At 34.6% G+C, this 26707-nt stretch overlaps 1 protein-coding gene across 1 annotated transcript in view; it reads right to left on the reverse strand.

Moving 5' to 3' along the window:
- Positions 1-2381: 2381 nt before the first annotated feature.
- The window catches only part of LOC149144332 (F-box/kelch-repeat protein OR23-like), a 38074-nt gene continuing 13748 nt past the window's right edge, over positions 2382-26707 (reverse strand). The window contains exon 2 of the mRNA XM_089453103.1: positions 2382-3115. Within this exon, the coding sequence (XP_089309229.1) occupies positions 2830-3115 (286 nt within the window). The 3' untranslated portion in view covers positions 2382-2829. The remainder of the gene's footprint in view (positions 3116-26707) is intronic.

A 26707-nucleotide genomic window follows, 5' to 3' on the forward strand; every position in this document is an offset into this window, starting at 1 on the left:
ATTAGGGTTAAGATCAAACTTATAAGAGGAGAGAGCGAGTTAGTGGCAAGCCAGATGAGCAAAAGCAAGTGTGTTAGATCAGCGAAGTAAGAACCAAGAGTTTCAGCAGATTGAGTGACTCTGCATTTGAGCAAAAGAAATCAAGTGAGGGTCGAGCTCTTACAACCCCTATGAGATCTTTCCATTCGCGCGTGCACACAAAAGAGGAGGCTTGCACTTGCACAAGTGGGTAGATCAGTTGATCAGCACAGAAGTTTTGCGGATCCAGTGAACAGGAAGGGAGATCGATTTAGTTGAGGGTGATCGAATGTTTTCATGTGATTAAAAGGGAAGTTTCTCCCTTGTAATTCTCAAAAGAAAATCCTTTGCTGAAGAAAATTACAAAACACAGCTTTGCAGGTTTCCCCCAGAGTTGGGGTTTCCTGGGGTTAGAAAGCTTAGTGCATTTGCAGTTTAAGTTTCAAGTGTATCAGTTGTTTGTATTTCTGGTTTTTACACTTTAAAAATTGTAAATCAGTTGTTGGGTTTTAAGGAAATCTAACAAAAAATGGTTAAGGTACCTCATAATAAATGACCCACCTTCATCAGATTAACAAGCTAAATGAATGAATACAACTCATTGGAGAGTCGATGAGAGACACCTAAGACTGGTTATCTGTGAATCACGGTAGGCTTGCTGGCTGTCAAACTGCATGATGGGAAAAAAAATTATCCTTGGGTTACCCATACATGTGGGTGCGTAGTAGGGACATTGATAACAAACTGCATAAACTGCTACTTATTAAAAAGAAATGATTTCTACAAAGGCCTTTACTTGTAAAAGGTTAGCAAATTTTTAGGAAACCCATTTGTATTTACAAAGCGGGTGGCTTGTACGCTACCTAGTTATCCAGGCTTCAGGGCTCTTAACCACTGCGTGCTGCTTATTGCAGTAACTTTCATCTTCTATAAAATGCCTTGTACATGTTTTTTACTCTTATTGTGTATAAAGTGCCTTGCACATATCTTTTATCAATTAAGAATCAAAGGAAGCATTTTATTTGGAAAAAAATAAAATATAAGAAACAACGTGTGCTTCCTCTGATATGCAAAACAAAATTAGGAGAAATTTTTAAATCATTTGATTGTAAATTTATGTTCTTGAATATACTTGATGTAAAACAGTAAACTATTTTTAAAACTGCATCGAACTATGCAATTGAGAGAAACCACTAACAAAAGAAATGATGTCCAATAAATCGAGCCTCTATTTACTGCATCACAATTCTCTGACTATCCTCTTTTGCTATGAAAGAATTGCTGAAGTGGGTGAATCAGGTGTTGATTTAAATGCCCATGCCCATCAACTCAATATGATAGTGGTAGAAATAAGGGCTTTTCAACATCCCAAGCTATGAATAGAAAAACAGGCAGGGATTAAAATTGGACAGGAAAAAATGCAGCACGGAAGTGAGTTGCTCAACTAGAAATTAAATGCGTTAGACCTCCTAGCACAAAGATAAATTTCAATTAATGGAATACTACAGGGGAATTTTTCAGAATAATTCTCAGACGGTCTTCGTTTGCTCTAAAGGAATTGCTGAAGTAGCTGAATCAGGTGTTGATTTAAATCCCCGTGTCCATCAATTCAATGTGAAAGTGGTCGAGATATGGGATTTTCCTAGCTATGAATGGTGGAACAAGCAGGGATTAAAATTGGACGGAAAAAAATGCAATAGGGAAGTGAGTTGCTCAATCAGAAATTAAATACATTAGACCTCCTAGCCCAAAAATAAATTTCAATTAATGGAATACTACAAGGAAAATTTTCAGAGTAATTCTCAGACTATTCTCTTTTGCCATAAAGGAAATGCTTTAGTGGGTGAATCAGGTGTTGATTTAATTTCCCATGTCCATCAATTCAATATGGTAGTGGCAGAATTATGGGATTTTCGTCATCCAGGATATGAATAGAGAAAAAGACAGGCATTAAAATTGGACAGAAAAACATGCAGCAGGGAAGTGAGTTAATCAACTGGAAATTAAGTACATTAGACCTCCTAGCCCAAAGATAAATTTCTATTAATGGAATACTACAGGGAAAAATAGGCACCATAGTAAACCCTAAATCCCAAAGTCGCCAGAAATCATAAAAGACTGGGGAGCGAAAATGTCATTAAAAAAAAACATGCGGCAGGGAAGTGAGTTAATCAACTGGAAATTAAATACATTAGACCTCCTAGCCCAAAGATAAATTTCAATTAATGGAATACTACAGGGAAAAATAGGCACCATAAATAGTTCATCTACACATAGTAAAGCCTAAATCCCAAAGTCGCCAGAAATCATAAAAGATTGGGGAGCGAAAATTTCATAAAAATATTTGGATACATATATCAATATGTCAAACCGAATTTATTTCAATATCAAGAATACGTGGTGCTTACAGTTGATAGTGTACTGGCTACACCCACCTTATGCTTCTTCTGACACAGAATAGGGAAGAAACCTAAATATCCACATTATATACAAGCAAGAAAAGACAAGGTACACTCCTCACGAACGATACACATTTCACTGCTTATACCCACCCTATGCTTCTCCCAAGACAGATTAGAGAATACCTAAAAACCCACATTATATACAAGCATGCAAAGAGAAGGTAGACTCCCCAAGAACAATATACATATTTACTTGCTACATCCACTTTATACTTCTCCCAGGACAGACTAGAGAAGAAAAACTAAAACTTCATATTACATACAACCAAGCAAAGAGAAGGTACACTCCTCAAGAACAACGTACATAAAAAAATTTACGGCACAAGAAACATATAACAAGGAGCATGAGTTATAATCGTATAGAACACATGGCAGCCCAGGGAAAGCTAAGTTGGTTTCTTATTGGCGGCTTTGTCAAGACCTGCCTCCATGTCCGCTTCTTTGGATTGTATACTTGAAGAACTAGAGATGCCCGCTTTGGTTTTGGTCTTCTACCAAATTCTAAATCTGTAAGAGAAGATCCAGGAATGACATACAGTTCCTGATATAATGCAACAATCCCACAAACTTCTTCTGCAAGAACTTTCCTTGGCAAGGACGATTCCCTTTGCCATCTATTTGAAGTGATGTCATACCTGCAAATCAAACCATTAACATAAGTAATCTTGAGTTATAATTGTAGCATGACCTCGCAGAAAATGAAAAAGCAAATGAAACAATCTGACAGATTCGATCTGCCTCCCTCATCTAGGCAGTAACAGTGCTGTACAAGGGGATTTTGACAGGATTTGAACTTCAAAGGTTCCCCCAAGAAATTTTCTCAGAATCACTAATCAAGCAAAACTGCCTCCATTGCCAGATCTTACTGGCCTGTACATTCAAGATTTGAAGCAACACATCTGAGAGACAAACCACTAAAACAATGTTCACCCACTGCACTACATATCATATGTCCTTCATTGATTACTAGATTATGTGAGCCCACTTTCCTCCACACAACTCACAGAGGCATAGCGCAGTGTTATCTGAAAAGTGCCACCCTTGAAAGTAGTCAAGATATGGCCTCGAGAGCTTCTAATATGTTACGCTTTTACTCAAGATGTCAATGGATTGGAATATTAAATCAGAAATCAATGTCAAACCCATATTTTCCAGACCTAGTCACAGCAACAGATTGAGATAGTTTTTATCCAGCACTTATGAGGATCAAGATCCTCCAGACCAAGATTTGATATGTGCCATGCTGCCCAGGATCAGCTGTGAAAGGATTATACCTTATTCTCATATATAGAGACGTGACACTCCTAGGTGTACTCCTAGAGTATATCCAATAGACGCTGCTGATAAAATTGTATTGCTCAGAAGCTTAGCAACTAACCCTTACTTGAATGAATAGGTTCTGGATGAATATAATTCATTTTCTCCAGATATAATGTAGTAAGTATATTATCCATCGGACTATCATTTTAATATATTTTGGAGCTCACCCTTTACAACCACAATCCTATTTTCCTGTCGATATGCTGGAAGATGTTAAAAGAAACTATCCATATCTTGCTCTCTGCTATTCACATAATCTATTTCTGGCTGATGGGATTGCAGTTGGGAGACGGGTGGAGATCAACTATCAACTCTGTACTTGTAATATTGTTGTTTTAGATGGCAAGTATATCCATAGATCAAATGCTCACTGTACCATATGTGATGACCATTAATAAATAAGGGTATGTCAACTTTATCATTTTAATATCACAGGGAAGCTCAAAGGCAATCATAGTTAGAATTTTGTTATGATTTTAATATTATAGGATGGCCCAAAAACGGCTCAGTTTTTGTATAAATAAGACCAGAAGTCCCATATGGGTATCAAGTATTCGTGTTCACTGTTGTATCAAGACTCTTGGACGTCAATGGCCAAAACAACTTTTATCTTCATATCCCTCCCCTTCTCAGAACCCTTGCTTTCTTCTGCTACATCAGTAAGGATTTCTCATATCCTTATCAAGTGGCATCCGTCACATACATATAGTGGAATAATCACCTCTACCTCTAGCCTGATGAAGTCAGGTATTGAGAGCTTCAAATCAAGACATACACTGACCAAGGGTAGCATGTTAAATGATTCCTTTCTGTACTTTTTTTTAATGTTTTTGCCTTTGATATGGTGTGTTGTCGCCTAAGATGTATACCTAAATTCGGGAAAAGTTTTTAACTCCACAAGATGTAGTTTTTAAGGTGCAATGCTCAGAGAAAGGGCTGTCACCTATTCCCAACTCTCTCTATTTAAGTTCTCTCCTAGGAAAGCTATAGGGAGTAGAGTCCCTAAATATGATTGTTAAATGATAACTTGTTAAAAACAACAAGTTCTAAGAGACAAAGAGCAAGGCAATTACCACTAAATATAACTTGAGTTAAAGGTTAATTAGCAAGTATGAATATTAATGAGCAAATATTAATAGGATAGACTTGATTAAATCAGTATGGCATTCAATAAGATAGAAGATAAGAGACCAGTGCCTTATAAAAAATGCTCAGATAAAATTACTACACTTGCAAGATGCTTCAAGTTACAAGGTAAGTAATGTTGCAAGACAAATGTTAGTAAAAGAAATCAAGTACAAATTTGAGATATGAGCGATAGAAAGACTTGCAATGTAAATGAAATTTATACTTGTACTCTAAATAGATGCTCAAACAAGATAGAACTAATATCAATTAACAATGAGTAAATAACTGAAAGACAAGTACAAAAACAATACAATGTAATATTTGCAATTAGAATGAAATGCTCATGATTTAACTTGTACAATGAACAAATGCAAGATTAGACAGTGATATGTGAGTGTGTGATGCAAGTGATCTTGGTAAATTTTTAATTGTATGCCTAATCTATGCTGGAAAACTTCTCAATTTCTCAAAACTTGGTAAGGACTGAGGTGCACTACAAGAAGGCTAGGATGAGGAGGCACTTAGTCCATCATTAACGATACCTGCCTAGGCTCCTTGATAGCCCACATGTCTTCGTTCCTACAAGGGCTCGGCCACAAGAGAACTGCGAGGTCATGTGTTTTGACCTTTTCTCCAAACTCAAATTTATCAAATTGAATAAAAGTTACGGAAGTTGTTCTAAAATTTCTATCCATCAAGCTTATGCTTGGAGGTAAATTTTATAAGATGCGAACTAGATCTAAATGCAAATGAGAAATGAAAGTTAATACAATGCTTCAATGAGATACAATTAGAACAAGATGCTCCAAAAAGTGAAATATATCAATCCACTTATGATCAAGTTACAAGAAACACTTTGCACAAAATTATAATGAGATTAGCTTTATAACAATGATCAATGAAGCAAGTAAAGATTATTCAATGAAACAAAGTAATTAGAGAAATAACACAAGTGCTTCAATAGAAACCAAGATGCTCAAATGTGAAATGAGTTATTGATTAAATTAAGAATTTCACTTCACTTATAATGTGCTTTTAAGAATGTATAAGAGCAATAGAGCAAATGTGAATTATATAACGAAGTACATGTAGTTATTTAAATGATGGCAAATGAGATTGCTAATGAGATCTAATAGTTAGAGAGTTTAAAGAATTAGAAAGACTACTTTAATCTAATATACAAGTGAGATCAAAACAAGAACTACTCAAATGCAAATTGGATCAAATAGCCAATGAAATCAATTAGATCAAGTAATTAATAACTAGATCTAACAATGACAAAGTAAAGTAATTCAAAAGATTAGATCTAAAATGTAATGAAAATGAAACCACTCTAGTGAGACCAAGAAAACAAGCTAGAGATTAGATCTATATACTATGAAAACAAGCTAGAGATTAGATCCATAGACTATGAAAACTAAGCTAAGAAGTTAGTCACCACCACAAGAAATCCTCCTTTCAAATAAGGAGGTGGGATACAATGGGAATAAATCCCAAGCTCCCTTAAGGAAAAATTCTTTTATATTAATGTTACAAAGATAGAGACCCCTAGACAAGGAGAAGGGCTCTACAATCTTAAGGATGTTTTACACATAATAGATCCTTTCAACAACAAAGAAAGTCCCTCCTCAAGCCGCAAGGAAACGAATGAGAAAAGTTCAAGGCAATACAATGGATCTACCTCAAAATCTAATCAAAACCCTCATAATAATTCCCTCAAACCCTAACTGCTTGGAAAAAAGAAATCTTTTGCACAAGGAGAGAGGGTTGGCCCTCAAATGTTCACGGCCAGTTGAGGAAAAGGCTCAATAAATTTAAAGCCCAAATTGGATGGATCTCCTTGAAACAACCTTAAAACCCTTTGAAAAATATCACCTTCTCTTATGACATCCAAGGGTTTGATCAATTTCGCACCAAGCGAAGGAAGTATGCCTCTAAGGCTTGCAACTTAGAGAAATAAGGGTCGAAAGGGTATGTGTCCTCCATAAAAATATATGGTTTCATATCTGAAGAAATTTTATAACCCCAAATGAAGCTTCTCCAAATCGATCTCAGATTTAATCTTTAAAATTTAAATTCTTTACAAATCCTCCCAAAATTTTTGCTCTAGATGTGAGGAAGAGACTCTTTTTGCTTGCGGCCTAAGAAGATGAGCTCAAAATTTGGTAGACGGCCTCAAAAAAAGATCGATATGTTAGAAACCCTAGCCGTCTAGAAGAGGAGTTTGGCCTCAAATTTTCAGTTTTCCTTTGATCTTCAAGCAAATCCACCTACAAAAAATATGTGTGAGGAGATCCAAAACTAAACCCTTACTCTCATCTTCAGATTTGCAAGAAAAAACCCAAAAATATATACAAGATGAACAAAATTATATACAAAGGGTTAGAAAATATTTACAAAATTTACAAGAGCTAATCTAAGGGTATAAGGACACCTCGCCCTTTAGAAAGCTAAAATAAACTCTTAAAATAGCAGATCTATTCAGTGATAGAGCTTTAAAATGAGACAACTCTGAAGATAAATAAATTTTTCTTTAGAGCAAATGGCAAGAAAACTCCCTCAAAAAATTTCATATGAGAAGTCTTTGGAAAGTCCCAATGTGGGTTCTTTAGCATCTATGTCTTGAGAGTTGGTTGGTTCAACCAAGAATGTCCCCAAGTGCTCAAGATTTGATTCAATAAATTGATTTCTACACACTTTCAAAAATATTTGTTAGATCCACAGGGATTGGATAGCATAGTGAGAAGGAAGTCTAGAGGTTCATCCGAAAACCCACTAGATCTACCCAATCTAAAGTGTTTCTCCAATCCAAATAATGATGCAAGACAACTATACACCAATGAATCCAAATAGCAAATGGAAATAACAAGTTATAACATTAGAATATGAAGCACAATAGATCAGAACAACATTACCATAAAAGACTGAAGAATAACACCACAGCTTTGCCCCCAAAGACTTTCTTTTATTATTCAAAAATACTATTACAAATCCAACAGAGCTTTGCTTAGCTAAGAGCTCAAATTTTTTTTCATGATACAATGAGGGGCTTTCAGCTCTATTTATAGAAAAAATGTGAGATCTAGATCCCTCTCTAAGTGAAAACGGCTAGGTCCCAAAAGTTGCACATCTTTGACTTTATCCCATGAAGAAAAACGGCTAGATCTTCCAAAAAAATTGTAGCCCTTGATTGTCTATGCAGATCTTGAGGAAGGAGCTCGATTTGTCTTGAAGATTGAGCTGGATTGACCAAGGTTTAATCCCGGACCAAAAAAATAATTTTCTCGATTTTCTCGATAATCTCTCATTCAATTTCAACCAACTTGGAACACCATTTTTTAAAAATCGTAGTAACACGGGTACCGCTCCCAGGCATCGGAGAGCACGTACCCCACGCTCCCGCGCTCTTGGGAGCTTGGGAGCTGGTAGGAAATGTTCCAAAATCATCGAGAGCTTCAACAAGTAGTTTGGAGCTTTTCAGGAGCTTCACTACAACAAATCTTGACGTTTTGGGTACCTATTTTGAGCAAATTTTCACCTTTTGGGTACCTATTTTGAACAAAGAAAGGTACCATTTGTTTATTTTCTAAGTGATACATGTTAGGTCAGGGGGCTAGATTGCATGGGCTCTATAAAGCGACAGAGATGTGGAGATGTAGCAAAGGTTTCAACAAAATATAGACAGTTGTTAGTGATTCCTTGGCAACTTTTGTTGAAAATCTTGAAGTTCAACAATTGCAAATAAGTCTACTTTCTTGAAGTCTATCTTGAAGCTTTAATGATAAGATTCAACAAATTACAGTGATGGTTAGAAAGAGAAAGAGTAGTTAGTCAGTTTCATTTTATAAATTTCCAAACTTGAATTTTAAAGTTGAATATAATATAGTGTTGCATTAAATCACATAATAATCAAGTAATAATAGCCCCTTTTCGGTCCAAACTTGAATTTCAAAGTTGAATATAATATAGTGTTGTATGAAATCACAAAACAATCAAGTGATAATAACATTTTATTTTTTTCCGTTTGGGAGTTCTGCATGTTTCTTTGTTGGCAAGGAATTCCATTGGCAATTTTTTTATGGATTGATATTTTGATTTTTCCTGGCAATGTTTCAAAGTTCAATCTTTTACATACTTCATTGCAAGATGGAATCTGCAGGATAGAATTTGATTGGCAAGTTTTGGATGGAAATAAATTAATTATTTTATTTTTATTTTTAATATATATTAAATTTTAATATATTATATTATCATCGTTCTCAACTTGATGTTCCCTGTAACTTTGGGCAAAACTTCTAGCCATGTCGGATACTTGTTCCCTCGTACCTGAAGTACCCGCGTACCGAAAATTCGTGCAACATAGTTAAAAATCGATTTTTTTTGGACCATTAGTTGTTGAAGAGGACCAACGAATTCTTTTTGAGACTTTTCTTGCTTGATTTATGGAGATTCCACAAACGTTTTACTTGATTCCTTTCTTGGGAAAGTGCTCAGCATTTTTAAAATATTTTTCACTTGGAGTGAATTTTTATTTGCTCTTATTTTATTTTTCTGGATAATTTTCTACTAATTATTTACCATTTTTTGCCAAAAACTAGTTAACATGACTCTAGAAGGGTATAGACATATTTTTCCACCTTCAAAGTAGATCGAAAGTTGAGGTGTTGAGGTGTAATTTTGAATACTCATAACCCTTACAACCTCTATAGACAACACTTTTTACATTTTACATCAAATATTACATAAAAATCTAGTTCTGCAGTGGGAATTTCAACAATTAAAAACTGACCCCTAGACACAACCAAATTTTGCAAAACTTTAGACATGATCTAGTATGTCATTTTACATCAACTCTATACACTAGGACTCACCTAAGACTTTACCATCAAGTCTCACTCTAGCTTTGGGAGATATCTGGGAAAAAAACTTGACCAATTATTTAGTGTTGAGAAACACAAATAATTAGCTAAAGGACTCTCTAGCAAAATCTTAAGCTACCTAGGTGTGTTATATGGCTTTGTATTCATCCTACTAGAATTATTTTTACATCATTACAATGACCCAGCAGGTCTGCAGAATTTGAACTACATGATGATGAGCTGAAGCTGAATGATGATGATGAATTCTGAAAAATTCTGACTTTCTGACAATGATGGAATGCTCAAAAATATACTCTGCTTATGGGGTAGTTGACTAATCCTCAAATGTCTATTTGAGTAGTCAACAATGGTGCATTCAGAGCACAATACCTTCTTGGTCTGCATCCCACCATACGATGTCTAATTCATGCATCTAAATTCCCCACTGTTTTCCACATAGCTGTTCCCTACATTGATAGACCACTTTGGTACTCAGAATTGCAGCAGAACAGCCCACAGAATGAACACATGGCAGTCGGTTTACAAGCTGCAGAAAACATTTTTATTATCTTTCTGTGGTCACATTCCAAACCACATCTCAGCAAACGACAATTAGTGTCAGTTGCAATACAGTACCAATTAATTCTTTGTTCACCACCACTATTAGCCAGTATATGAGCTCAAATAACCTCTGCAAGGGCATGATGTAGCATATTTGCAATCATTTCAACTACAACACATAGAGGTTAGCTCAGTTGCAGTGGCATGGGACTTGGTGCAAGGTTAGTGATTGTTTGATTAGTCACAATATTTATGTGAGTGATGCATATCCCATATGCAAATTTTTGAAGAAGGTTACTGGTAATGCTATGATCACTTCCAAAGAAGGGACATTCAAGCTGGAAGAAATTGCTTGCATATTCCTTCCAAGTTTTATCATGTTCCTTCACATTTTTTTCTTTCTTGTAAAAGCCCAGCGTGTACATATGAGGCTTCCTCTCCCAATGTGTTCTGTTGTGTAAAAGAAAGGTTTGTCTGCAATTTTGCACCAGCTTCCTGATTTAAATGCAGTTAATTTGCACAAGTAGGTGAATAAATCATGCATAGAGCTGCAATTATGACGACAGGTTCTTCCAGAAGGGATATGAAAAGGAATTGAACAGCCTAGGGTTAAAAATCAAAAGAATGATTATTCCATTTGTTAATAAATCATTCTTCTACATGGTATCACCTTTTTACATAGGCATACAGAATAGGGACATCAAATTTGACTAGTCTCCCTTTTTATTTTAATATATATTAATGACCAATCAGAAACCAATCTCTAACAGCAATTCTAATAATTATTCTCCAGTTTGTCTTCTCTCCATTTCTGCACCATTTCCTCCTGGTTTAAGTGGACGATGTCGTCCTTCCAGTTTAAGGAGATGCTATATCAATTGAGAAATGACTAATCATCCAAAAAATATGCAAGAAAGGAAATATGAAATATCTGGGTTGTCAACAGTTGGTGTTCTACGGGTGGCTTCCATGATTGTTTGATTCTTTCTTTCAGCAACGCCATTCTGCTCAGGAGTGTATGGAACAGATGTCTCCCTCTTAATGTTGTTGAAGAATGTAACTAGTGTCGGTCTTCTTAATTGTACTTGAGTCATAATAAAATGTATTTATCGAAAGATTAGAAATATATATATTATTAAATAAATTGACTTATTAAAACATGGGTTTCATGCTTGGGACAATTGTTTATAGGTCAAAGCCTCCATTGAAGACTTTTAGGGTTTATGTCTACTTTCCTTGTCCATGTCATATTGTAAATCTTTGGATTTATTTGTCAAAGAAAAAATTTATTTTATTGTAAAAACAGGTCAATTAGGCCTCTACTAAGTCGGCCTCAAACTGGACAAGTTGGCCTAAACTGGGCAGCAAAACCACTATATAAAGGCAGCAACTCGACCTCATTTGTCACACACACACAACAAGTTCGATCTGCAGTTTTTGGGCTAAGAAAAAGTGTGAATTTCAAGGAAGAAGAGGAAAAAGGATAGCGAAGAAGGAGGTCTCTCACAAGCATAAGAAGTCAGAATTCTCTCTCTTTCTCTCACACGTGTGAAGCTATGAAGCTGCTATAGGGGCCAAAACTCTGCAGTTGCTGAGAAGGCCGAAATTTTGAAGTTGTTGGTGAAGCTGGGGTCGAAATTTCTAGGTTGATGTTGGGCTATAGCTACTAGACAAGAAGAGACTATTGAAGGTTGTGGTATCTCATTGGAAGCCCGACTTGGTGGAGAAGGAAGGTTTGTTGGTCTAGGGTCTTGATCCATCTCAATTTGAATCAATGAAGGAAAAGTTCTTGATTGGATTTTCCCCTATATAAGGGTTTCATCCCCAGTTGTCTACCTACATTTGGTGCCCCTGATCTTAATGTTTTGTTTTGATAATTGCTTGATGAAACAAAGATAAAAGAAGAACATAAGAAAGTTAATAAGAACACAAGAGTATCACAAGTAATTATCAACATAAGGAAATCTTTCTGCCTTTCTGATTTTATAACATGGTATCAGAGCTGAGGTGAAGGAGGAGGAAAAAGGCAGGTTAAAAGATCTATTGAGGAAAAAGGAGATCAAGAAAAGGTCATTAAAGGGGATCATATAAGGAGATAAGTCTACCATCTACAAGAACTATGTCAAACTCAATGAAGGGAGAAAACAAATTAGAAGGAGCCTCCAACTATAGGGCTTGAAAAAAAGAGGATAGACCTCATTCTCAAAAAAAACAAAGTTTTGGATCTCGTTCAAGGAAAAATCAAGAAGCCTACAAACGAATCAAGTGAAGCAGAAAAAGAAAAGTTTAGAGAAAACCTTATAGTGGATGGAGTTAAGGATAACCTAATTCCATACATATCCAATATAAATTCAACTCAAGAAATGTATGAGGCTCTTTCCAAGTTATTCACAATCAAGAACATTGGTCAAATAGCAAGCCTAAAAAATGAACTAAGAACTGTTAAGATGACAAATGAAACCGTTTCATCATATTTTACAAGGATATCTAGAATCAGAGATGAACTCCAAGCAATAGATGAAGTTGTCCTAGAAATGGAGCTCGTAATTACTGCCCTTATATGACTACCAAAGTCTTGGAGTGCCTTTACATCAAGGCAGTTGGAAGGATACGCCAACATTTGAACAAAGTGGAATGCATGTAGTCAAGAAGACACTAGAATATCGTTAGTAAACAACAAGAAGGAAGAAGAAGAAAACACCTCGAATGCCTATTCTGCTCATCACAAGAAAAAGGGAACCTTCAAGAAGTTCAAAGGACCAAAGAAGAAAGTGGACCTATCCAAGATTGAATGTTACAACTGTCACAAGATGGGTCACTACAAAAGCCATTGTCCAAAAAATCCAAGAAATAAGAGAGAGAGGGAACATGTGAATGTTGTTGATGAAGATCCACCTAAGAAGAACAAGACTGAAGAATCAAAAGTCAAGGACTTATACTACTAAGTCCTCTCTCTCTCACATAGCCCTCTTAGTCTTTTATTTTTGTTTTGAATTGTTTTCCTTTATGTTTTGATTTCTAGAGTTTATAGGTCTAACATGTCTTGTTAGAACATTTTTCATTTTGATAAAGTTGTAGGTATCCCTCAAGATTGGATTAAGAGGGAGCCCTCACCATTTTACCAAAGATAAGTATCTTACTCCTTGTCTTATCTTTTATGTTTGGTTTCCCTCTCTTATCAAGATGTGTTTGTATTGTATGCTAATAACCTTTTCTTTATATTTTCCTTGGATAGGAAAGCCTGCAGAATACACAAAAGTTATGGAGGAGACTTCAGAGGATAAGCTTGAAGCATGAAAGAAGTTATGTTGCAAAGGAATCCCTTCAAGAATTGATGTCATACAAGGTTTGTTAAGGAACAACTCAAGGTATGTCTTAAACTATAAGCTTTGTTATAAAGTTCTCTTCATGCAAAAGGTACGATCATTCTTCTTTTTAAATTTGCTTTACATTACTGACATCATTATGTCTAGGGTTTTGAATCATAAAGATTCTTGTTAGGGTGATTAATCATCAGATTGAATCTACCCTCATTATATTATTATTCTTGTGGAACCCTAAAAGGGTTCACTGTAAAACCCTAACCTAAGGGTGTGTCAATATTGATTATGAAACCCTAGTCTACTTAGGGTTGTTGATGAAATCTAGAATTCCTATTCTTTTGATGTTTTGGTATTGTTATGATAAAAACCCTAGCCCTTTAGGGTTTGTTGTTAATGTCTATGCTATGTATTGAAACCCTAGATCTTTAGGGTTTGGTGAATTAGGGTTTGTGAACAAAGCCCTTGTAAGATTCTAGGAATGAAACCCTAGGTGTATATTAGTCTGATTGAAACCCTAGTCTAAATGAAATTGTTGTATACCTAATTTTGATGTATTGATGTTTGTGTCTTGGGTTTACCTAGTAGATATTGTTGTGATATGCTAGTGTATGATTATGAAATCCTAGATATTAGAGAAAGATTTCGGCGAAAATCACATGGAATCTCATTTGTCGACGCATTTCGAACCAACTAGTGTGGTTCATCGTCAGGACAAGTTGAAGAAACAAATCTAGCTCATCATGCTAAATAGTCTGAGCGGAGCCTCCAACAGCTATCATCTCTAACGGCTAGTTTGACTCAAGGACAGGGGTCAAAATTATTATAATATTTTAATTCGTAAAAATAAATAAATTAAGGTAAATGGTACAAAACCTAATAATTAAAAACTATAAGTTAATTAATAATTAGTCAAATAAATGACCTTGAAATGCCTAAAAAATATAAATAATTTTATTTAAAAGTATTAAGAATAAAAGGTAATAAAGAAAATCAAAGTTAATATTTAAAAATTATAATTTAATTAATAATTAAAAGGAAAATTAGTTAATTAAATGACCTAATGGATGAATAAAAAATTATATTTGGCATGAGACCTAATAAATAAAAAAAAATTATAAGTTAATTAATAATTTAAAAAGGAAATTGGTTAAATGAAGAAAATATAATCTTATTTAAAAGTATTATTAAAATTGTAAGTTAATTAAAATAATAAAAGGTAATAAAGAGAATAAAAATTATAAGTTAGTTAATAATTTAAAAGGAAAAATATGACCTTGTAATAAGGGATGGAGTAATATATAAATTAATTTTATATAAAAGTATTATTAAAAATGTATGTTAAATAATAAAATGTAATTAAGCTATAAAAAGGACCTTAAATGGAAAATTAGTTAATCAAATGACCTTATAATAAAGGATAAGTTAAATGTATAGAGTAATGTATAAATTAATTTTATTTAAAAATATTATAAAAAATTGTATGTTAATTAATAAAAGGTAATAAAGAAAATCAAAGGATGATATGATAGATCGGAAATTAGTTAAAAATATAAGCAGTAAAGAATTAGAAAGGGAAATTAGTTATATGGAGGCCCTTAAATAAAATAATCAATATAAAAATAATAGGAATTAAAATGGAAAAATAGGCATAAAGGACCTTGAAATATCAGAAGAAATAGGTTGCTATACACACGAATAAAAACTAATAAATAAATAACCAAAAATAATAAATAAATAAATCAATAAAAATAAATAAATCAATAAATAAATAAAATAATAATAATAATAATAAAATAAATAAATAAGTGAAAATAAAGATAAAAGACACAAAAAACCAAAGAGGACGAAAAAACGACTAGGAAGAGAGGGTTGGGACCCAACACCTACTGACTTTCCAACCATCCTCTCTATTGAGATTGCTTGGTCTCTTTTCGATCTCAAGCGCTTCCCTGAATTTTCGATGATGGAAATGCGAAACCTTAGCAATAACACTGGCTTCTTCAATACAAACATGATGATTGGTTTTCTCAGCATGTTCAGCCAAAGTGGAAGACTTAGATCTCCTATGCTTCAGATCCGCTGCGTGCTCGCTAATCCTCTGATTAATGGAACGACCAGGCTCCCCAATATAGGGGGTCCCACAGGAACAGGGGATCATATAAACACCCTTCATATCTTTAGGGTCGATGGGATCCTTCACCGATCTGAGGGACGAACGAATGGTGTTTAGGGGCCTAAAGGACACAGGGATACTATGTCTCCTGAGAATCCTACCAATTCTATCAGTGGTCCCTTGAACATAAGGAAGATGGACACCAGGAACACGATCTTTTAGTTCTCTTTTCGCCAGAAAATTCTTGGAAGCTTTAAGGAAAGCCCTATGACCCATGTATCTACTGTAACCTATGTCACAGGGTTCGGCGAACCTGAAAAAAAATTTGAAATTCGTTCAGGTTCGCCGAACCTGAAATTCGAACCTCAAGTCGAACCTGAACGAACTCAAACCTAAACGAACCTCAACGAACCTAAAGGCGAATTTTAACGAATTTTTTAAGGTTCGATTTTTTTAATGATGCACTGAGAACTTCATTATGACAGCCATGATAGCTGTTTTATCCTACCTTCATCACTGTACTCTAGACCATCATGTTGACTGTGATCATGCGAGAGTGTATTCCATGACTGCAGGATCATTGTGATCTTTCTTACACCGAGACAGTGAGATCATGTAAAGATAGTGAGGGATCCGAAGATCTTTCCATTACATATATACATACATTGACTGTTAAGAAATAGATCCACCGAGATGAGATACTATTCCTCACTATACTGAGGTCCTTACTGTCTCATTTATTCCGAGACTGTAATGGTTACTGTGGCTCTTTGTTATGCAGGGATTGTATCCTCCAAGAATGATCATTTCTGCGGCTTTGTTATTGTGCCACAATTGTAGTATATATGTGTGTGTGTGTGTGTGTGTGTGTGTGTGTGATTGAGAGTCGAGACAACGTCTAACATCAATCTTATTAGGCCGAGAGAGAGGTTCTATCATTGTTGTTCTTTGTCTAGAGTCTAGACTTCTACAGGAGTATCATTGAGGCCTTGATGCCAAGACTGCTATGCGAGATCCATTGACACTGTGCCTTTGTCCTAGATCTTTGCTACTCCATTCAGCTGAGATCCTCACAGGTATGTCGAGATCACTAGCTGTGCAATTGTGATATGTCTAGGTAGATTTGTATGCTAAAACAGATATGCCGAGAATGTCTAATCCTTCAATCTTTGCAACGTCCATTATACAAGGTTATTCCTGCTCCATTAGACCGAGGTCATATATATATATATATATATATATATATATATATATATATTGAAAAATATGTATAGTCGAACCTAATGCCGAACCTCATTCGAACCTGATCGGAAAATTCGAATTCGAATCGAACTTAATCGTTGTCGAACTCGAATTCGAACTCGAACCATGTGACATAGACTGTAACCATTCTCCACAAAGACATCCAGCAGATGGGATTTTTCCTTCTCAAAGCTCTTCTTGTCCGAGATCCTCAGGGCCCGAGTAGCAAGGGTACTAAGAACACCCATCTTTTGAGCCGGGAAATGGTGGGAACTGGCATGAAGATACTGCTCCGTATGAGTTTTCTTTCGAAAAACTTGATGGGCGAGGGAACCATCATCATTCCTAGAAATAAGAATATCAAGGAAAGGAAGGCATCCCTCAACTTCCTGCTCCTTAGTGAACTTAATGGCTGAGGACTGTCTGTTAAGATGATCAAAGAAGAGATCAAGCTCATCCTGGCCATGAGACCAGATGACATTGGTGTCATCCACATACCTCTTCCATAGTTTAGGAAGGAGTCGGGAAGAGTTCAGAGCCTTGGACTCAAAATCTTCCATAAACAGATTAGCAACAACAGGGGAAAGGGGGGATCCCATTGCAACCCCACATGTTTGCTCGAAGAACTCCCCTTCAAAACTGAAGAAGGTGGAAGTGAGACAGATCTCAACCAACCTATCCGTGTCAGGATCTGTTAGGCGGTTGATCACATCCATGGCCTCATTAATAGGGATGCAAGTGAACAGGGAGACAACATCAAAACTGACAAGAATGTCCCCAGGATCAAGCTTAATGTCCTTGAGCTCCTCAATAAAGGAAGCAGAGTCTTTTACGAAGGACTTCGTCCGACCAACAAGGGGCTTAAGCTTTAAAGCCAGGAACTTCGCAAGAAGATAGGTAGGACCTCCAATGGTGTTGACGATGGGCCTTAAGGGGGCTCCTTCCTTGTGAATCTTTGGGAGGCCATAGATTCTAGGAGTAATAGGGTTGCTTTCAATGAGCTTATGGTGCAAGGAACTCAACGAGCCAATGGATTTAATGGCCAAAGCCACATTTCTAGCAACCTTCTTCAAGGGATTTTTGGAAAGCTTTTTGTAGCTACCACTATTATGAAGATGATCCAACATCTTGCTGCGGTAATCAACCTTGTTAAGAATCACGGCAGCACCACCCTTGTCTGCCTTAAGAACAATGATATCCTTGTTCTGGTTTAACTAATTTTCCATTTAAGGTCCTTTTTATAGCTTAATTACATTTTATTATTTAACATACATTTTTAATAATACTTTTATATAAAATTAATTTATATATTACTCCATCCCTTATTACAAGGTCATATTTTTCCTTTTAAATTATTAACTAACTTATCATTTTTATTCTCTTTATTACCTTTTATTATTTTAATTAACTTACAATTTTAATAATACTTTTAAATAAGATTATATTTTCTTCATTTAACCAATTTCCTTTTTAAATTATTAATTAACTTATAAAATTTTTTATTTATTAGGTCTCATGCCAAATATAATTTTTTATTCATCCATTAGGTCATTTAATTAACTAATTTTCCTTTTAATTATTAATTAAATTATAATTTTAATTATTAACTTTGATTTTCTTTATTACCTTTTATTCTTAATACTTTTAAATAAAATTATTTATATTTTTAGGCCTTTCAAGGTCATTTATTTGACTAATTATTAATTAACTTATAGTTTTTAATTATTAGGTCTCGTACCATTTACCTTAATTTATTTATTTTTACGAATTAAAATATTATAATAATTTTGACCCCTGTCCTTGAGTCAAACTAGCCGTTAGAGATGATAGCTGTTGGAGGCTCCGCTCAGACTATTTAGCATGATGAGCTAGATCTATTTCTTCAACTTGTCCTGACGATGAACCACACTAGTTGGTTCGAAACGCGTCGACAAATGAGATTCCATGTGATTTTCGCCGAAATCTTTCTCTAACTTGATATGGATCACAGAAGCCTAAACTCTATTATTAAATCCTAGATATGTATATCTGAGTATACTAACCTAATTATTGATGCTCATATTTTGTGAATTCTAGGATTTGTAACAAAACTTTACTAGAAGATTGATATTCTAGGATGTAATGATATTGTTTCCAATATGATCTAGTTTTGTTGATAAAATCTAAGGTTTGCAACAAACCCTAACATGTATAGTAGAATTGTTATTTGATTGAATAGCTGATATCTAAGGATTTGTGTCTCGAAGATGAAATCTAGGGTTTAGTAGAGTTTGTCATATATCTCTGAAAGTAATATTGAGGCCCTAGATATAATGAGACTGATATCTTGATTGAGTTGCTTTAAGTTTTAATGATGTGGTCTAGGGTTTATGACAATAACCCTAGCAAAAGGTATGTGTCTCTTATTATGAACCTAACTAGGTTTAGGTATTTGATGTCTAAAGTATTTGATTGTTTTGATGCTTCCATTATATTGACATAACTTTGATACAGTTAACTTCATGCTTCTATATATGTATTTGGTTGTACTTGTTATTAAAGTTTTGAAGGTACACAATCTTCAAGATAATGAAGATAACTATATGAGCATGATGATGATCAAGATGACCTTGATACCGTAAGAAGGAATGGAGCCATGAAAGACTCTCTGATGTTATAGAAAAAGAAAGTAGTTGATTTCCCCAGTTGAGAGGGAAGGCATATTATGATGGTCATGTTGGATACCTTAAAGAAGAAATCAGAGCAATGTTACTTGGGAGCGGGAGCGAAAGCGGGGAGCGGGAGCGACATTTTCAAAAGCTCCCGGTTTGGGAGCATATACCGGAGCGATTTTTTAAAAATATATATATATATATATATATATATATATATATATATTATATTTTCTAATTTTTGATACATATATGTCAAAAAAAAAAATGTAGAATGCTGAATTAGATTAAATATATATATATATATATATATATATATATATATATATTGATCATTGAACCATGTCACATCAATAATCTAGAAGTTATAATCTTCATTAACCATGTTCACAAGTTAGTAAAATACATTTTACAACTGCAACATGTTGAGAGTCTCGTGAATCATGATTCATCAAATTCAATCTTAAAGTTTCAACTTCAAGCTTTCAAAATTGAAAATTCAATATATAACATTTATCATCATTGATCACCAAAGTTGTACTTGTAAGCTAAGTTTAACCATTACAAGAAATAATATCTTAGATATTTCTAAGTCCTAACTTCCAACTGTTAACATGAAATGAAATGTTATAAAATGAAACATGAATAATGAAATGAAATGAAACAACTTTAGTCTTTCACGAAGCATCATATTCATAATTCACAATCATTACCAATGAGTTATAATTGCCAACTTCAAACTTCAAATTTTCATTGTCACAGTCATATATTGTTTACAAAAAATATCATTATGATATGAAAGAGTCGAGAGTCAAGAGTCAAGGACTCAAGACTCAACAGTTATGAAAACTAATAGAAACTAGAAAAGACAAGTAAACTGTAAATCTACATGTGGCCCTTGCCACGAGAGTCTTCAGGAATATAAGCAGGTCGTGGTGGTCTTCTAGGAGTCTCCCGCACAGACCGACGACCAGAACTAGAAGGCACATGCCCTCCACGTGAGGGTGTAGATGGAGGTGGCGACAGCAAAGGAACAAGACTCGGACCTCGAGCACTGCTATTGGATGGTGGAGGTGGAGGTGACATGGCTGCTGCAGCTGCAGCTACTTCATCTTCATCCCTTATAAGTTCCTCTTCCAGTTCTTCAAGATGCACTATACCATCCTCCAAATTGTCATCCTCTAGGCGATTGTCCCAAATTTTATATGTGGGATCCTCATAAGCCCGATCACAGTAATGACTCAACAACCTCAAAACAATGTAAACTTTGAAACGGGAACTGATACTGTTACCCATTTCGTAGAGATAGCAAAAAATTGACCCGATTTTGAAAAGGGACAATGCAGAATACACATATTTTTTTTAGAACATAGTTTTTGGCACTTTAAATAACCGATACGATTACCCGTTTCATAGAGGTAGTAAAAACATGACCCGATTTTGAAAAGTGGTGATGCAGAATACAATACTTATTTTTTGGAGCATATTTTTGACAATTTAAATATTCTTATGTATCAAATATAAATATTCATTTTTAAATGTTAGTAATTTTTATGCTGATTTTGAAACGTGTTGATGCAACGCGTTATACATCATACCATTTTTTTTAGAGGACTTATTTTTCACACTTTAAAATTTATCATGTCCATTTTTTTTTTAAATTATGATTACTTAGAGAATTTTTAAGTTGTTTTATTTTTATTGTTTTATATGTTAGTCATATAAAAAAAATGTTAATAAAAAAAATTATTTCATAAACTATAAAAGAATTTGGAAAAAAAACATAATTTAAAAATATATATATATACATATATATAAAATTAAGTAAGTCAAAATAGAAAAATAAAAAAAACATTAACAAAAACAAGAAGAAAAAATAAATGAAAACAAACTAGATTAAAAAAAAATAAATAAATAAAAAATAAAAAATAAAAAAAAAAATGAAAATTAACAAAAATAAAAATAAAAAACTAGTAAAATTAACATTAAAAACATTTAAAAAAAAAACTAAAAAAAATTATCTCATAAACTATAAAAGAATTTGGCAAAAAAAAAAAACATAATTTAAAAAAAAAAAAAATATATATATATATATATATATAAAATTAAGTAAGTCAAAATAGAAAAATTAACAAAAACAAGAAGAAAAAAAATAAAAAATAAATGAAAACAAACTAGATTTCAAAAAAAAAAAAAAAATTAAAAAACATGTATTCAAAATTAAAAATTAAATTTTTCAAGAATCATGTATTTTTCTATTTAAAAAATAAAAAAACAAGATTGGTTAAACAAAAAAATAAAAATAAAAATAAAAATAAATTTAAACTTGCATTTTTTATTTAAAACACCAAAAAAAATTAAAATTAAAATTAAGAAAATTTTATACAAATCATTTTTTTAATTTAGAAAAGTATATATTAAAAAATTTTAAATTAATTGCTAAACAATTTTGTTTTGTTTTTAATTATTTAAGAAAAAACAATTATTAAAAAGCCATCCGGGCCGCCCGCGGTGGCGCGGCCCCGAGCGGAGGCCCTGCGTGCAGGCCCCTCCGCCCTCCGGGCTGCCCGTGGTGGCGCGGCCCCGGGCGGAGGCCCTGCGTGCAAGGCCTCCGCCCGGGGTTGCCCCTCCACCCTCCGGGCCGCCCCCGATGGCGCGGCCCCGGGCGGAGGACCTGCGTGCAGGCCTCCGCCCGGGGTCGCCCCTCCGCCCTCCGGGCCGCCCGCAGTGGCGCGGCCCTGGGCGAAGCCTCCGCCTCCGGACGGCGGAGGGGCGATTCTACCCGGGGCCGTGCCACCACGGGCGGCCCGGAGGGCGGAGGGGCAATTCTGGGGCTTGCACGCAAGGCCTCCGCCCAGGGCCGCGCCACCACGGGCGGCCCAGAGGGCGGAGGGGCAATTCCGCCCGGGGCCGCGCCACTGCAGGCGGCCCGGAGGGCGAAGGGGTGATTCCCCTCCACCTTCCAGGCTGCCCGGGGACGCGCCACCGCGGGCGGCCGGGAGGGCCCAAAAAAATTTTTTAAATAAAAAACCTTTAAAGAAATTTGTTTAAAAAAAAAAACAAAACATTTGTTAATAATTATTTAAACAAAAGAATAAAATTGTTAAGCAATTATTTTAAAATTTTTTAATATATATTTTTCTAAATAAAAAAAACAATATGTATAAAAAAAATTAATTTTTAAATACATAAAATTATGTTTCTTTAAAAAATTTAAATTTTTTTTAATTTTTTGGTTTTTTTTGTTTTAATTTCAATGTATTTTTATTTTTTTAGTTTTTTTAAAAATGTTTTTGATGTTAATTTTACTAGTTTTTTATTTTTATTTTTGTGGATTTTCTATGTTTTTTTTTTAAATCTAGTTTTTTTTTTCCTAGGTTTTTTTAATGTTTTTTTTCTATTTTTATTTACTTAATTTTATATATATATATATATATTATTTTGATTTTTTTTTCCTAATTCTTTTATGGTTTATGAGATAAAAAAATTTTAACATTTTTTTTTGTCTTTTTAATATATATATTTTTAAGTAATTAACATTTTAATCTTAATTTTAGTAGTTTTTAATTTTATTTTTTTTTGTTAATTTTCTATGTTTTTATTAAATTTAGTTTGTTTTTAATTTTCATTTTTTTTAGTTTTTTGATAATGTTTTTTAAATTTTTCTATTTTTACTTAAATTTTATAGTTTGTTTCAATTTTTTTTTCCTTTTCCATATCTATATATATATATATATATATATATATATATATATTTTCTTTTCTTTTCTTTTCTTTTCTTTTCTTTTGACAATTTTTTTTTATTGTTTACAAGATTTTTTTTTTCTTTTCTTTTCCATTTTTTTTAAATATGTTTTTTTACTATTTATTTGTTTATAATTTTTAAGTGTTTTTTAGTTTAGTTTTTTTGACATTTTTATGATTGATTTTTTTTTTTAGTACATGCTTTAATTTATGTTTTGTTAATTTTTAAACTTTTTTTGTTGTGTTTTTTCATTGTTTTAATTTTTTTATTTTTAATTTTATTTTATGTCTTCATTATTTGTTTGAAATTTTAATCTTTTTCAGGGTCATGATAAAATATTTTACGCTATTATTTCGAAATGTTGAAATATTACCCTCGAAAAAAAAGGGGAAAAAACTGTTATCCCAACGTCAACACTTTTTGTTTTGAGGGCATTTTTGGGACAATTTTTCCATAAAAAATTGGTTTTCACCGTCATTTTTAAAACATGTTTAAAATTTACCCTACATAAAAAAAAAGTGTTATTCCAGCGTCAACACTTTTTGTTTTTAACATTGTTTTTTATGTTTTTAAGGGGTTTTTTGGCTAGAGTTCCCGTTTTGAGTTTACGGTTCCCGTTTCAAAGTTTACATTGTTTCAAGTTGTATTGCACATAAACCAAGCTTTATGCTTGGTTTTCATTGACTCTGTTTCTTTTCACATTGTGTATGAAGTTGTAGCTGTTCCAACACCTCTCTGCAGAAGAAGTATTCACAACCTATGATAGAACTTTTTTTGCCAATTTTGGCAAAAGTCTATGGCCGCCATATGTTTCCCACCATGTGAGAGCATCAAATCTGTCTTTGTCTTCCATTGCATGGAAGGTACCAAACAAACCAATGCCACTGAAGTATTTGCCTATTTCAAGGCGCACAACTGCACATTCCTCCCTGTCAGGTATCAACTTTTCTAATGCTTGCAAATATCCACCATTTACCTCTGCATCTAAATGGGGTTTGGTCCTAATCCCACCCCTTGGTGCAGGTTGGCCCAACCAAGATGTAGAGTAGTATTTTGGCATAAGGATATACGCCAAGCAATGTAGTGGAAGATTAAGTCTATTCCACCGTTCACACACACAATCATGAATCAGTTTGTACAAGTCAAGATCTCTATTATGAACAATATCTTTTATTTGCCCCGACATGGTATCCATCTTCTCACACACCTCGCCAATCACTGGTTTGTTTGTATCTGCAAACCGAATCATGTGATAAATGGGCTTGGTGAAATCCAATACTTGCCTCACACTTGTCCAAAACTGACCATCAAGAGCAGCCTCCTCCACCAGTTCAAAACCTCGCCTTTCAGCTGCATTTGTAGCCCTTTCCTTTAATACCTGCCAATGTGGGCTTGATACCATGCTAGCCAATGACTCTCTTACCTTCAAAAGGCGCCTGAAGGTGAGATAATAGCTACCAAATCTGGTCTTCGCAATCTTCAACAACTCCAATCTCGAGTGACTGCAGAAAAGGCCATGGGTATTGCTATGATTTGTAATAAATTTTATCATTTGTTTGCCTTTCTTGTACAAATCACCAATCCATTTGTATTGTGCATTTTTGTTCTTGACAACATCATGCATCAGAAGGTTCAATGTGTGAACCAAACATCTAGACCAAGTTGGGGTATTTATCCTCAATAATTGCTCTCGCTGCCTTACAATTAGGAGCATTATCAGTGATGACTTGGATGACATTGTATGGCCCAATACGGTCAATTGTTTCAAGTAATGCTTCTGCTTTGTTGATGGCGGTCCTGAACTTGTCTGAGTAATCATGTGCAGTTAGAAAGATGGCACCACTAACAGACACAGCAAAAACACTTATCAATGGCTTGCCTTTTACATTTGTCCATCCATCAGATACAATGGACACCACATGGTCAGTCCAAGAACTTGTCATTCTATTCAAAGAATGTGATATTTTTGCTTTTTCATGATCAAGTCCAACGGTTCTTGCATTGTCATACTCAGGGCTCTTGTATCCTTTAGGGGCATCATTTATGGCAGAAACCATTTCGTGCCAATAAGGTGAGCGAAGAACATTGAATGGCATCCCACATGCATAGAGAAACCTGTAAACCTTTGAATCCACATCATTCCTACACCCCTCATCAAGGAAACCTGATATGGTTCTACGCCTTAAAGTTGAGGACCCTATGCCTCCATATCCACTGCCTTGGGAGGACGCTGAAGGAGTTCTTTGTGCTTGTGATTGTGAGCTTGGTTCAAAGAAACCCCTTGATTTTTTTGATTTGTATTGGGCTTCCTCCTCTTCCCTTATGTATTTGGCTCTATTCGCTGCTGACACCGCTGGACAAGTTTTGATTCCTATTTGTTTGTCTCCATCCCATGGCCTTTTCCCGCAGAGGTGTTTTCTAGCACATGTGTATGAACCTGTGTAATCATTGTTGCAATGGGGGCAATGAAATTTAGTGGTTCCACCCCCTCTCCCTGCTTCAGGCCTGTTAACATATTTCCACAATGGGGTTTGGTCTTGTTTAGTTTTTTGAGAGTCATGTTCACCCTCCTCCAGCTCCTCCTCATCGGGGTTTTCATCAAATCCACTTTCTCCAGCTTCTTCATCCCCCTCTTCATTTTGGCCCCCTCCGTTTCCTACTCTCCAGCACCATAATAACTATAAAAGGGACCAAGAAGAGGAAAATGCCAAGAAATATAGCCAGGTCCATGATGTTTGATATTTGTAGGCTTTTGAATCTGCAAATTAATTTAATTTATTTAGATTAATTAATTTAATTTATTAATTTAATTTAGATTTATGATTTTTTTACTAAATATAGTTAATAAACTAAATAAACTAAATTAAACTAACTAAATTACTAAGTTACTTACCTCTTTGCACGCTTGCTCCTTGCTCCTCGACGCTTGCTCCTCGCTTCTCCTCACTCCTTTGCTCTTGCTCTCCTTTGCTCTTGCTCTCATTCAAGTGATAATGAAATATTTTTGGCCCCATTGTGTTTTTAAAACATAAATTTTTTTTAAAATTTGATTTTTTTTGGCGTCCACGATTTTTTTTCCCCCAGATCGCTCCCGTCGTCGGCCGAATCGCTCCCGGAGCGAAAATTTAAAGCTCGGGAGCGATCGCTCTCGAGCTGTAATTTTCGCTCCAGGAGCGACGGGAGCAATATCGCTCCCAATTTTGGCAGGGAGAAGAAATTTTTTTATTGGGAGCGCGCTCCCGACTCGCTCCCAACCAGAGCGTGGATTGGGAGCAGGGACGAGGG

Source organism: Pinus tabuliformis, chromosome X (assembly GCF_031772625.1).
Source record: "Pinus tabuliformis cultivar Carrire ecotype Pingquan chromosome X, CPIR1, whole genome shotgun sequence".
NCBI lineage: Eukaryota > Viridiplantae > Streptophyta > Pinopsida > Pinales > Pinaceae > Pinus > Pinus tabuliformis.